General features: G+C 35.1%; 2 protein-coding genes across 7 annotated transcripts in view; one reads left to right on the top strand and one right to left on the bottom strand.

The window, feature by feature from the left end:
• Positions 1–1,328, top strand: part of CFAP36 (cilia and flagella associated protein 36) — a 29,867-nt gene extending 28,539 nt beyond the window's left edge. For 2 of the 3 annotated variants that reach the window (XM_040453690.1, XM_040453688.1), the window contains 3 exons: positions 137–276; positions 471–617; positions 1,162–1,328. In XM_040453690.1, the coding sequence (XP_040309624.1) occupies positions 137–276; positions 471–617; positions 1,162–1,263 (389 nt within the window). In that variant the 3' untranslated portion in view covers positions 1,264–1,328. The remainder of the gene's footprint in view (positions 1–136; positions 277–470; positions 618–1,161) is intronic. The other variant, XM_040453689.1, reaches the window with a different exon arrangement.
• A 1,445-nt stretch (positions 1,329–2,773) lies between these two features.
• The window catches only part of PPP4R3B (protein phosphatase 4 regulatory subunit 3B), a 64,649-nt gene continuing 53,218 nt past the window's right edge, over positions 2,774–14,204 (bottom strand). For 3 of the 4 annotated variants that reach the window (XM_040453687.1, XM_040453686.1, XM_040453683.1), the window contains 4 exons: positions 14,062–14,201; positions 13,477–13,661; positions 11,438–11,640; positions 2,774–5,350 (listed from right to left, as the gene is read on the bottom strand). In XM_040453687.1, the coding sequence (XP_040309621.1) occupies positions 5,255–5,350; positions 11,438–11,640; positions 13,477–13,661; positions 14,062–14,201 (624 nt within the window). In that variant the 3' untranslated portion in view covers positions 2,774–5,254. The remainder of the gene's footprint in view (positions 5,351–11,437; positions 11,641–13,476; positions 13,662–14,061; positions 14,202–14,204) is intronic. The other variant, XM_040453684.1, reaches the window with a different exon arrangement.

Genomic DNA, 14,204 nt, shown 5'->3' with positions numbered 1-14,204 from the left:
ACTGAATCAGTGTGTGTTGATTGGAAAATAATAAAAAAGTCAGTGAGAAAAAAACACTAGCTCATTTTGGTGAACCTAGTCTCATACTGAATATTTCTTACAGTATTCTAATTGGTCTCTATCTAATTACTGCCAGAAGTTAAAATGCATTTTGCTAATCAGTCAGTACAACCTTTAGCAAGAAAGCCGGAAATGCTGCCTGAAACTTCCTCCTTCCCACAAAAAGGCCTGAAGATTCCTGGCTTAGAACATGCAAGCATTGAAGGACCAATAGCAGTAAGTAAAAAGCACCACTTTTCAAGAACTATGAGCAAAATGGCAAAGTACTAAGAACAAACAATGTAAACAGCCATACACTTGGCTTTTGTTATGATCTTGAACTCAATTTTGAGTTCAATAAGCCAGTGGCTATCTGTGCCACTTATTGTGTGGATTTGAATTTAAATGGCTCCTTCTCTTTTTTGACCCAGAATTTATCAACACTTGGAACGGAAGAGCTCAGGCAACGAGAGCGCTATCTCAAGCAGAAGCGAGATCAGTTGATGTCCATGAGAAAGGATATGAAGACTAAGCAGATACAAAATTCTGAGAAGGGAAAACCTGCTGGGGAAGCAGAGGTATGGATGGCTTTACTGTGTCAAAATTTGCAAATCTAGAGGTGGAATTCTCAAAATCAGAGTGTGTGCAAGACAGTCCTGATAATGAATGTTGCTTGTAGTCCATCCATTCCTATTAACCTCCCTGCGACTGTAGCACCTGCCAAGTTTTTTTCTACAGTGAAATGGCCATGATACGAACATTTTGTGAGGTTGAGGTGACAGCAATTTCATTATAAACATTTTTTTGTGTTTCTTTACTTGCCCTGCTGAGTGCTTAAATTTCAGCAGTCTGTTTCACCTAAGCCTTTGGAAATACTTTAATCACAAAGCAACAATACAGTGGCCACAAACTCCAAGAGATTTTCTTTTCTAAGAAGAGATTTTTGCCAAGAAGAGATTTAGGGAACCCAGTCCACATGTGGCTTTTTAAATTTCTACTTACTGAAAGTGCTCTTTGAGGCAGTATGTTGGGAATTCTAGACTAATGAACCCATCTTATACTATAGCCAATTTTTTCCTTTTATTTTCTTTTTTTTTTGTTTTTTGTTTTTTGTTTTTTAAGGAAATGACAGAGAAACCAGAAATGACAGCAGAGGAGAAGCAAACATTACTAAAGAGGAGATTGCTTGCAGAGAAACTTAAAGAAGAAGTTATTAATAAGTAATTTTAAAAGCAATTTAGCAAAAGTTCAAATTTTCTTAAAAATAAATTATTTAATCCTTAAACTGAGCCTGTTAGTTTCAAATATTTGTTTGTAAATGCAAATATAAGCTCATTATTACTACTTTATTAAACTTTTGAGGTACAGGGTGGTGGGGAGGGCAGCTACTTGAGCTGAGAGGGTATAGAAACTCAATTGCTAGCACATTTATTTACTCAAACTTGGCTACCTATTTGTGCTAAGCACTGTGCTGAGTGCCAGGGATACAGCAGTCAACTAGATTGTCAAGGCCCCTGCCTTCATGGGGCTAGCGAAGAAGGCCCAAAGAGCAAAGTGTTTAAAGGGAAAGGTGGTGTTCTAAGCAGGGCTGGCCAAGCCTCCTTGAGAAGGCAATGAATATTCAAGCTGATAGTAAGTCTGATTATGGGGAGAAATGCAAAGAAACAACGCAGGTCCTGCCACCGGGAAAAGAATAAAGCACCTTGTGAGGAGCAGGCAGTATGGTGAGTCTACAAAGAATGAAGGGAGAGGGTTAGGATGTGAAATTGGAGGTAGGTGGGGTACTGACTTGCATGGCCTTGTAGGGAATGTGAGAATTTTCGATTTTGTAATGGCAGTGGGAAATCACTGAAAAGTTTTAAAGCAGGGAAGTTACATCATCAAACTGTTCAGTTTAAAAAAAAAAGTGTCGCTGCTGTACGGAGATTACTCGGTGAGTTAAGAGTAGTTGTGGAGGGGCGCCTGGGTGGCGCAGTCGGTTAGGCGTCCGACTTCAGCCAGGTCACGATCTCGCGGTCCGTGAGTTCGAGCCCCGCATCAGGCTCTGGGCTAATGGCTCAGAGCCTGGAGCCTGTTTCCGATTCTGTGTCTCCCTCTCTCTCTGCTCCTCCCCCGTTCATGCTCTGTCTATCTCCCAAAAATAAATAAACGTTGAAAAAAAAAATTAAAAAAAAAAAAAAAGAGTAGTTGTGGGTATACCAGGTATAAGGAAATCCAATCAAAAGACTAATTATCAAGGGCAGTGTTAAGATAGATTTTGGCATTTACATGTGAGGCAGGAGCAAATGGGACTTGGAAAATGGATGTGGGGGATGTTAAAAATACTCAATTACTCTTTCTAGGAAGCCTACCATTAAAAAAGATAAAGGGAATAATTGATTGAGCCTCCAGGGGGGAATGTGGCCCTGGGTATAGGTCTTTTGTGTGAAGTGGCCCTCGGTGGTCTTCTGTAGTTGTTCACAGATAACCAGAATAGCAGAAGACCTTTCTTTCAGAAACTTCCTGTATTGTGTCATCCAACAGGCACCCCCTTTTCTAGTTACTCCTGAGACTGAATTTATAATTCCAATTTATCTCTTTAAATCTACAGTTAAAAACTTTTAAAAAGGGATACCAAAATTCGCTTAGCTCCAGTCTTCAACCTGCAGAGAAAAACCAGCATTACTTTACATTTGTTACATTTTCATCACTTAGATGGACAAGAGGAAAAACTAGTGATTAAAACACAGAAATGTTTCATGTAACTTTTTATTAAAAATAGTTTTTATACTGGATACATGTTTACAGATATAATTTTAAGAGAACCTCAGGCATACAAATGTGGGCTCTGGCTTGCTTCAAGGAGTGAAGATAAAGATATAAAAATCCTGATCTGCCTGAGTGAGGGTAGTCATTAAGACAGTAGCTAACATGTGGAAACTTAATATTCTTTCAAAGGATACTTTAAGCCCTCTTTTCATATCATTGTGGGTGAGCCTAGGTACCATGAAGACTATTATCCTGTAAGTCAACAAAACATTCACATTTCTGCTATAAGAATGGTTCCTATCTATGATGATGAGGATTTAAATGTTTGACTCGTGGCAATTCTTCAGAAAGGAAAATTAAAGAAACTCTCCATAAGGTATGGAGATAATATTTCCTACTGGAACTTTAAAATTACTTAATCAGTAAGAGTCAAGAGTAAATAGGGAAATGCTTTAGACCTGGGCTTCTTAGATGACAAGAGGAAATTTATTAAGAGCTAAGAGGAGTGAAAGGGGCTTCACAGAACTTTCTTGAAAGAAAATGTATTCAGATGGTGATTTTACTGATATTAGTTTAAATTATCCTGAGTCACTTGCCTCTTAAAGTGGAAGGTCTCTTTCATTATATGAACCTTTAATCAAAGAGATAAGACTAGCCCCATGCTGTGATGTTTTGGTGCTGGGACTTTATTTGCCCAAGGCACACCTTCTGTAAGTAGAATCAGTAATACTTAAAGTGCAGTCAACCTTTGTTAGAATTATTTCATTCAGATTGGTGTATGACTTAGTGGTTTATAATAAATATCTATGGATAATTTATTGACTTTTAAAAGATACTATAAAATGGACATATCTCAAAATGGAGTTAACTTATATTTACAACAAACCAAACAAAAGCAACAATCATAGAATTACAGGGTCACATTTTAATTCCTGAATTTTACAGGTCAGCATTAATATCACCACATGTATACAAATGGTGTAAAACAAGTACAGTGGTATTTTTTAATACAAAATAAACATCTGTTTTATGGAAAAACTATACTTCATATCTACACAGACAGCCCATCTTTTCCAAACAATAGCCAAAATTAAAATTAACTACAAAATCTCCAAAACAGGGGAAACTGCTTCAGTTTAAGCTATTCCAGGAAAAATGGACCCATAACACATTACAAGGGTGATCTGAAGACTGTAGCTGGAATTACTATTTTTCACTTTTCTTCCCAATGCATTAAATTGTAGTTTGGGGGACGTTTTTCTCACTTCAGCATGATCTCAGATCATAGATGAGCAAAACTAACATTAAAATATTTACAGTTAACTTGCTGTTCTAAAAATAAAACTTCTTAACTGTTTGCCTCAACTTACTATTTTAAGTTCATTTACGTACATGGAATGTGCTTTTATTCTTTAAAAAAAAAGCAGCTTTCATATTACACCCCTGTTTATGGAAAAACTTCACGTGCTGCATACTGAGTTTGATACTGAAGTAACTTCTTGGATCAAAATGGCCTCTAGATATGCCACTTAATTCAGCACTATTCTTGGTATGGAAGTCTTTATAAATTACACTTTAAAACTAGCTTGCAGCTCTGGACAGAGACAACTTACCCAACAAAACAGAAAGTGACTTCAAAGTATCCTCCATCAAAGAGTGACTGGGAGGGAGACAGTTGGAAACATTCTGTTCAACCCACTCCCAAGTTTCTAGAAAAAATCATTTCGAAATAGTACTGTACTGATACTTGGCATCAGTTATCTCTAAAAGTGCTGATTTTAAAGTTCTACTGACAAAACTCTCCATTTTGAATCCAGCTTGTTTTCATCAAAATACATACTGAAAATTCATGGTGTAGAAAACTCAACATGTACTGTAACACAGAGTGTACTTCCCTCCAACTACCTATAAGGCTGAATTTGTTAAAACTTCAAAAAATGGTCCCAACAGCATAACTTCACTTTTATGATAGTTGAATTTGTTTTCCATAAAAAATTTTTTAAAAAGAGGCAACTGATTAAAAGAACAACATGGCCAGCACCATTATACAAGTAATGTTATTGGGTTTGTAACTAAAGTTCTGCAATTGTTTCTAGATCGGATACCCCCCCTGGAGCAACCCTGCATTTAATATTTTATCAACCTTGTCCCTCCCCAAGCCATTCCCAAACCTGAGAGTTTCCTCACTGAGAGGCTATCTCCCAGGTTCAGGTCACTAACCTTTTTTTGACAGCCTGAAAGGCAAACCCCTTAATTACTAGCAAGCAATCAAGTTCCTGGGAAGCCTTTTTGTTTGTTTTTCTTTTTACAGAACTAAACTCTCCTAGCTGATATACTGAGTATCTTTTGCTACTCCTTGTATATTTATAAGTTCAAGTGAGAAAGCTTTCTGATTCAGATTTTCAGCTCATTGAACAGATGCAGCATTTTAGTAAGACCACACATTTGAGGGTCCCCAGTAAGTATTTTATGAGCCAAGACGAGGTCTTTTCCTGGGAGATGTTTCTTCTTCTTCATCTTCCTCTTCATCATCTGGATAATCCACTAAACCAACCAAACTGCCCTATTGAAGAATAAAAAAACTTTTTTAAAAATACATAACTTAAGGGAAAAAAAGCTTATTAGTGCAGTTGCTTTTAAAGACATCACAACTTTTCTAATCATATATATCTCAAACATAAATTTGATACAGTAACTGCTTGAAAATTATGAACACTTGGTACTAGTTGGTGGCACTCTTAAGTTATTACCCTCAACTTTTTTATTCAGCCCTTGGATTTTTAATGACACCTCACAATTCAATTCAGCAAAATTTCACTGTGGAAAAGTATTATCTCCAAAAAGTAGGACTCACAAATCATCAGGATACTGGAAGGAGTGAGCTGGAAGGACCTTGGAGATGAACTAGTTCATCTCTATGTTTAAACTATAAAATAGTGACAAGTAGCCTCCTTTTCGCCTCTGTTCTTCATGTATTTCATCACTATGTGCACACCACTGTTTTCATTCTGCTTTTGATGATAAAGAACACATGAAGTGGGTCATACAACTAATAACTAAAAAATTTAGGGCTACCTTTCTCTAACCAAAAGAAAAGACGAGGTAATTCAGGTGTTTGGTCTTTTATGCGTAATGGATCCCTTTGAAAATTGTATTAAAGCTCTACACATTCTACCCAGACAATTACATGTTCTCAGGTCTGTGTTCATTTTGAACCGACACCATGAAGTTAGTATGTATGTCCCACAGGCTAAAAGGCTGCTGTAAACAATGAATTTAGTTTAAACCCTTCAGACCTCAAATACAATAGAAATAACTCCTACTTCACAGCCACGTAGCTTCATGTCTAAAGAACCCAGACATCTGGCAGTAACACTTTGCCAAAATATAACTGAACCACTGTAATGTTAATCAACAAAAGTCTCTGAGCAGCTAGAAAGAGTTATCAGAAAGTCTGGGAATTAAATCAAACTTCTTTGTAACATATATTTACGTGAGCATCTTTCTGCTGTCTTCTCAGCTTAATAACACACAAGTCTGAAGTTTGATAAGCAAGAGGTAATATGGCTAAATTGTTAAGAATGTATTTGATTGTAGTCTGCCTGACTTCAAATTCCAAGGCCACCATTTTTTAGGTACATGACTGTGGGCAAGTGATTTAGTATCTCTATGCCTCATTTTCATTATCTGTAAAATTGGTATTAATAGTACTTACACCTCACTGAACTATTTTGAAAATTAAATTGAAAATAAAACATAAAAAGCACTGGGCACAGTGGTTAGTATGTAGTTAGTGTTCAGTAACTGCTATTAGCTGCTATTACTAATATCATTCTTATTTATTTGGTTTCAAGCCAAACACGTTAGATGAGAGGAGACAGAAGACATTATTACCTTATAAAAAGACACCAGTCTGATATTCACAAAGATAACAAGTTATCGAGGAAAGTTTTCATTATGCTTAGGGATTACAGATTATATATCATAATGTACAAACATTTCAGTTCCCAATAGGTAACATTTAAAATGACTTTTTAAGAAATAGTCTATCTGAAACACCTACATAATTTCAATTTTATCTCTATATCTATACCATAAACAAACTCCTATATAGTAAAAAAATCATGTTTACTGAAAAGAATAAAAATATAAAATGTGAAATATTGGAAGTAAAAAGACCTGTAATCCAGAGGTGCACCCTGTAAACAATTTGACAGATTCTGGACTTAAACTATTAATATAATTCATCATGTTAAAAAATTCTAAGGGGAGAGAATTCAAGAATTATCCTCTATGCAAAAAACAAAGGACAGATCTTCCATAAACATGATTAATAAAATTTTTAAAAATCATCAGCAGGAGTGATAGGTTTTACATCTTCTAATTTTTATAGCTTTAATTTCTTTATCTCACCTAACTGGATTGGCTAATACCCAGGAACAATGGTTAAATTACAGCAATCATAGTGGTATCCTACCTTGTCCCCAACTCTGGTAGGAACACTGCTAATATTTTCTTAAGTATAAAGCTAGCTTTTGGTATCAGCCATACATACCATGTTAAGAACCTACCTACTTATTTGCATTTTACTGAGTAAATTTGATAAACTGTAAATGTACATTCTATACAGAAATACGTATAAGGGGGTGCCTGGGTGGCTTAGTCAGTTAAGTGTCTGACTTTGGCTCAAGTCATGATCTCCTGGTTCATGGTTTCGAGCCCTGCTTCAGGCTCTGTGCTGACAGCTCAGAGCCTGGAGCCTGCCTCAGCTTCTATGTCTCCCTCTCTCTCTCTGCCCCTCTCCTACTTGCGCTTTCTCTCAAAACTAAATAAACTAAAAAAAAAAAAAAAAAAAAATACACATGTATATGAAATATTTTGTGTAGAAAGTCACATACAATTGTTTTAACTGCAAAAGGCTGGAAACAAGTTTAAAATGCATCAATGTGGGGCGGGGGGCGCCTGGGTGGCTCAGTCCATTAAGCCTCCGACTTCGGCTCAGGTCATGATCTTGTGGTTTGTGAGTTCAAGCCTCGTGTGGGACTCTGTGCTGACAGCTGAGAGCCTGGAGCCTGCTTCGGATTCCCTCTTTCTCCCTCCCTCCCAAATTAATAAACATTAAAATTTTTTTAAATGCGTCAATAGGGTTAGTTATAAATTGAAGTGTATCATACGCTGGAATTCTATGGAGGAAGTTCTTTTATATCCTGATATGGAAAGCTCACCCAGATAAGTCTGTTATGTGTTATGTGAAAAAAGCAAGAGCAGTGTTCTCTTTTGTTAATCTGGGGCAAAAGAAATGTTTGTTTTGGCCGCCTACTAATAGTTTCCCATTCTGATTTCATTTTTTTTTTTTTTTGTAACTGTTTTTCTTCAAGGAAAACGTGCATGTTTTATAACTCTACAGCTAAAAAAAAAAACTTTGTAATTTCATTAGTAGCTAATGTCTTACCAACCTTGAAAACTATCAAGTTTTCAAAGAATGCAATTTTTTAAAAAATGTTTTTTATTTCTGAGAGAGGGAGAGAGAGAGAACATGAGAGGGGAGGGGCAGAGATAGGGAGACAAAGGATCCAAAGCAGGCTGTGTCCTGACTGCAGAAAGTCCAATGTGGGGCCCGAACTCATGGAACTGTGAGATCATGACTTGAGTTGAAGGTGGACGTTTAACCCACTGAGACTGAGCCACCCAGGCACCCCTCAAAGAATGCAATTTTAAAAAATATATTAGAACTTTAGGATGCCTTGCAAAGGAGAATTAGAAAAGTTCACATCTGATCTATTTAAGAACCAATCAATTTGATTACAGCAATAAACAGACAGTGAAAATGGTTAAACAGGGCACTGCTGATAAAGAACCTGCCACCACTTAGAAATGTGGCTACACTTTGTTGAAAAAGGCTGAGAGCCAATTTAACTAGTTTCACTTCTGTAAACTCCTATCTTGCTTAATTTCAAACTTTTGTCATAGTCTAGAGTGACTGAACAATTTATTTTCCAAGAACAATCACTGTTTTCTCCTTGTCCCCCCAAAAGATGTAGACAGATACGGCAATCTGCTGTTAGTGTCGAAAGGGTAAAAAATGTGTTAGTGCTTGCATTTCATTTTGCTCGGTCATAAGTAAAAAATTATCTGGAAGGATAATAAATTAAGAACTCTAAGAAATAACCCAGAGAGTAGAACAAGAAGATTTAAAAAATGAGTAATAAGCGAGGAAAATTATGAAAATTGTAAGCTAAACCTAGAAGGCCCAACATCCAAGTTAATAGTGAAATAGCACAAAATGTCCTCAAATTGAAGGACATGACTGTTTGGCTGCTTCCAAGAAGAAAATAAAATAGCACACACAAAGGATCATAAATAAGAATGTCTTCAGATTACTTGATAGCAGAACTTCAAATTTTTAAAAGAAAATTATTTCCAACCTGGTTCTATATTCAGTTAAACTGTCAAGTATGAAGACAGAATCAACATATCTTCATACATGAAGGTCTCAAATTTTACCTCTCATGGCATTTTTTTTTTTAGAAAACAATTATTAGAGGATATGTTCCACCAAAATGGGAGGGAAAATCAAGAAAGAGTCCAGAGACATGAGATGCAGGAAACAATCCAAGAAAAAGAGAGGCAAAAGAAGTACTAGGATGATGGCTGAGGCAGCCATAAGACAAAAGCTGTGCAGCAAATCTAGACAGCAACCGATCTAAGCTGGAACTGGAAGGGAGGCTTCAAGACAGAGGTCTCCACAGGGGATAGATACTATGTGGAAACTAACCTGAGAGGTAGTGAAAGAATTAGTGACAGGCACCTAACTACTGCAACAAATGAAAAAATGGTGGCCATTATTTACTCTAGAAAGAGAAAAGTTACCAAGAAAAATACAGTATAGGAAAAAAGACCAGGAAAAAATTCACAAAGAACATTTATATTGTCATCACAGCAATAAAATTATCAATTATTTAACCAAAAATGGTGAGAGAAGAAATAAGGGTGAGGGTGTGGTAAGGACTGTTCACATGCTAAATTCTTACCTACCATAACAAGAATAAATTAGGTCTAAACTTGGCAAAACAACACAGAAGTATTAACATATTACTTAGAAATAGAAGGTACAAGAGTTTTAAGCTATCTCTGTGGAAAGGAAAAAGGACTGATTTTTTCCCTCAACATTTTAATACTACTTTGACTTTTGACAGTAAGTGCATGTATTGCTTTGATTAAAAAAAAAAAAAAAAAAGTCTATATTGAGAGGGTGCAAATAGTGTTCTAAGCTCTTTACACTTATTAAAAAATTTAATATTTACAACATGCCTTTAGAGTAGGTGCTCTTTTATCCTTGTTTATAATGAAAAAAACTAAGGTTGTGAGAGATTTAATAATTTACTCAAGGTCAAACAGCCTAGAAAGAGGCAAAGCCAAGATTTGAACCCAAACAACTGAACTCCACAGCAAATATTCTTACTATAGTATCACAAATATTACATTAAATTGTCCTATAAAGAAGGGAAAATTAATTTTAAAACTTCTAGTTAAAAAACATAAAATGTTTCAAAAGCAGTAGAATCTCACTGACAATGCTACTTCTGTGATCTTTAGTCAAGAGCCTACCTCAATGCAATACTGACTAGACTCCACATTTTTGTAAAACAATAAATTCAAATTGTATTTTGTGTTCAAAACTAGATGCATCACTTAAGATTAGGTTTTCTACTACTATAACATTTCCCTCCTCTTGTCCTTCTACTCTTCTCCTAACAGTTGTCTTATATTTATGCCTTTTTATTTTATGCCACTCCTTTTTGGGGAAAAGGATGGTTGCGTATAATAACAATATAAATGAAAGAAGAGAGTTTTATATAAAATTTAAACTTGTTTATATAAAACAGTAACCAATGGGAAATACATATGCTATGCAAGTAACAAAAAGGCTAATATCCTTATAACTGAAGATTCATTCATATTAAGAAAAACAAGCCAATTTTAAAAAGACAAGACTATGAAAAGACAACTTGCAGAAGAGCAAATTCAAAAGGCTAATAATCAACGTTGCTACTAACACAAAACACACAATTGGGAAAGAGATCTATTCTGTTTATGCAACCTAATGGGCAAAGATTAAAAATAAATTTAACAACACTGGCAAAGCTGCAGTGAGCCAAGCACACTCATACAATGCTTATAGTAACATAAACTGGTATAGACATTCTGGATGTATCTGATAATATGTATGAAAACATTCCTTTATGCATCTATCCAAGAAAATAGCTTAAAATGCAACAATACCAGCAGTCCCATCAATGAAATAGCAGAATCAACTTATGTGCTCCAAAATATTACTGGATGTGTTGCTTACAAATATTATGATACAGATAAATAAAATGAAATTCTGTGGTCATCAACAGTATTTAAGTAACAAAGAAAAATTCTTTTAATAAATAAATAAAAGCAAGATACAAAACTGTTTAATTACATGTCTGATAAACCCATATACCTAAAGAAGAATCAAATATTAGCAGTCATGTTCTCTGATGACAGCGAGCAAAACTTTCTTCTTTGAAATTATTTTTATTATCCAAATTTCCTTCAGTAAACATGAAATAATTTTAAAGATGGAAAAAGCAAAGTTTGTGTATAGAATAGTTTCACATACCTTGGTGGCTGTTACTGATGTGGCCAAGTTTGTAGTTTTGGAAGAGGATCCATTAGAACTTGCTGGTGGTGTCTGAGCCACTACAGATTTACTGTTTGTACTGTTTGTTCCATTAGCAGCACTGGCAGAGTGGGAGAAAGTAAATTTGAAGCCACTAGATGATGTCCTTTTGGGAAGGTTTTCTTTGTCTTCACTTTCTTTTGCTAAAGCAAAATTTTAAATCTTTTTTAGTAAAGATTCCTAAGCAAAGCATCTGAAAAGCACAGTAACTTTAAAACTTATTAATGTGGATGGAACTGGAGAGTGTATGCTAAGTGAAATAAGCCATACAGAGAAAGACAGATACCATATGTTTTCACTCTTATGTGGATCCTGAGAAACTTAACAGAAACCCATGGGGGAGGGGAAGGAATAAAAAAAAAGAGGTTAGAGTGGGAGAGAGCCAAAGCACAAGAGACTCTTAAAAACTGAGAACAAACTGAGGGTTGATGGGGGGTGGGAGGGAGGGGAGGGTGAGTGATGGGTATTGAGGAGGGCACCTTTTGGGATGAGCACTGGGTGTTGTATGGAAACCAATTTGACAATAAATTTCATATATTGGGAAAAAAATATAAATTCAAAAAAAAAATAAAACTTATAAATCATTGCCTCTGCTTTATAAGAGTACAGCATGATGTGTACAGTGGTAAGTCTTTAATTAGCTGGAATCTTAGAAATCTCAGGATTAGAAAGGATCTTAAGAATTATATACCAGAATCTGTCATCCTACGCTAGAATTCTACACTGCTGTATCTAGGACACATCAAGGATTCATTACCTGCCTGACTTCCTTTTAGTGTCTCTTTGCAGCTTCTACTCACTGCACTGATCCTATACTCCTATAGTCCTTGTGAAAATCTGACAATCCCTCCCACAAGTCAGTATTTTAAATGCTTAAAGACGATGATATGATCATATCTATCAGTCTCTTATTTCCTGAATATTCCAGGTTCCTTTATCTGTTTCTCTTATGACATAGGTATCTACTATCCTTTCATATCTGGTTGCTGTTTTTGTGTATGATTCTTGAGTGGATGTGGTGCTTCAAGCACGGCCTCACTGCCCCTTTCCACGGCAGTCAGGGTAGTGCCTGCAATGAGTAAAGGTAGAAGAATTAGGTCACCAAAATTACCACCTATTCCTTAGGACATTTTAATGGGCTATTTGCTCCCCCAGGCTGAAGTAAACAGAACTAAGAGCATTAACGAGTACATGATGAATGATGCTGGGAACAACAGTTTCAGAAAAAATGTAATAAATCAATAAAACACTATCTAAGGAGAATTGCCTTTAGAATACCTCACATTCAAAATCACAAACTTTATATGAAGTCCAGGAAATGCTTTGCTTTTCAAAATGTAAATTTGTATTAAACATTTATATGATATATGGAGGGCAGTACTCCAATAATGGTAATTTTTTAGGCCATAGAATTAAAGTGATTCGTTCTTTTGAAAGCTAAGTAAGATCTCAGTTTTCAAAAGATGTTAAACTATTTGAAGGATGGGAAATTTTACTTTCATTTCTCTTCCCCTGATAGCGTATCTTTATTAAATTTTTATAATGATTTTAAAATTTCAAAGAGCAAAGTTAACTTCTCTGAGCTTAGTTTCCTCAGCTGTAAAAGGCAGAGTGCTCTGGAAAGTTTCTATGGATCTATATGGTCTCTATTATTATTGAGGATTTCAGTACAGAAATAAATCCAAGATTATTCACAGAAGACAATGTATTAAGTAGAAAATATAATAATTTCAGAAAATATAATAATTTCTAAATAGTAAATGAAGGGCATCACGAAATGACAAGTTTCAAGAAAAACATTTTAAACATGAAAATAAGTCCCAGCTTTGGAAAAAGATGTGGAAATTTTAAAAGGTCACATTTCACTATAAAATTCATATCTTTCATACTTTATATACTATGGCCAAATCTTCACAGACAACTCAATAATTTCTGTATTTAAAAATGATGCACTATTCAAAAACTTAAAATTTTAATACCTTTTTTGGTCTCCATAAATTTTTCATAAGTATCTGGAAAATCATCTTCTGGCTTAGATTTTTCTACTGGTGCCACAACTGCTTTTCCTTCCTCCTCTTCATCTTCATTAAACCACATTTCTTCATCTTCTTCCAAGGCTTTTGCATCTCTGCGAAATCTGTTACTACGCAATATAGATGGTACACTGTAAGAAACATACCACAAATACTAATGACTTAAAGTTTGTAACCAGATTAAATTTGAGAATAAATATGTATAACCAAGAGGAGCTAAAGTAATTTTAACTGAGTATAATTTATATCATAACCACCTCAACTGTGATACAAGATGTAACCAGAAAATATCCCAAAATATTTAAGGATATTGCAAACTAAACTAAAAATTTACCTTGAGTTATGATACAAAGCAGTCATTTTTCACATACAAGATTCTGGTAAGGAGAATATCCTACCCTTCTATAAGACTCTGTACTATCTAATGATGGAAAGAATGCTCCTGGGTAAATTTATTATGTCAGATCCAAACAAAAGATGATTTTGGATATAATTACATAAACTATAGATGCAATATACTTAAAACAATACCTGTTCAGTTTCTGATTTTGTCTGTCTTTTTCTTGCTCATATTTAGTCTTCAATCCTTTGAATGTCTGAACATATTCAATTGATTCAAGTGCTTTATAAAAGTTTTCAACTATATGTGCAGTAAGAGACTTGATATCTTCCTG

Source organism: Herpailurus yagouaroundi, unplaced genomic scaffold (assembly GCF_014898765.1).
Source record: "Herpailurus yagouaroundi ecotype Mexico unplaced genomic scaffold, PumYag 210, whole genome shotgun sequence".
Classification (NCBI taxonomy): Eukaryota; Metazoa; Chordata; class Mammalia; order Carnivora; family Felidae; genus Herpailurus; species Herpailurus yagouaroundi.
The sequence above is the reverse complement of the archived record's forward strand: the minus strand, read 5'-3'. Positions and strand labels throughout refer to the sequence as shown.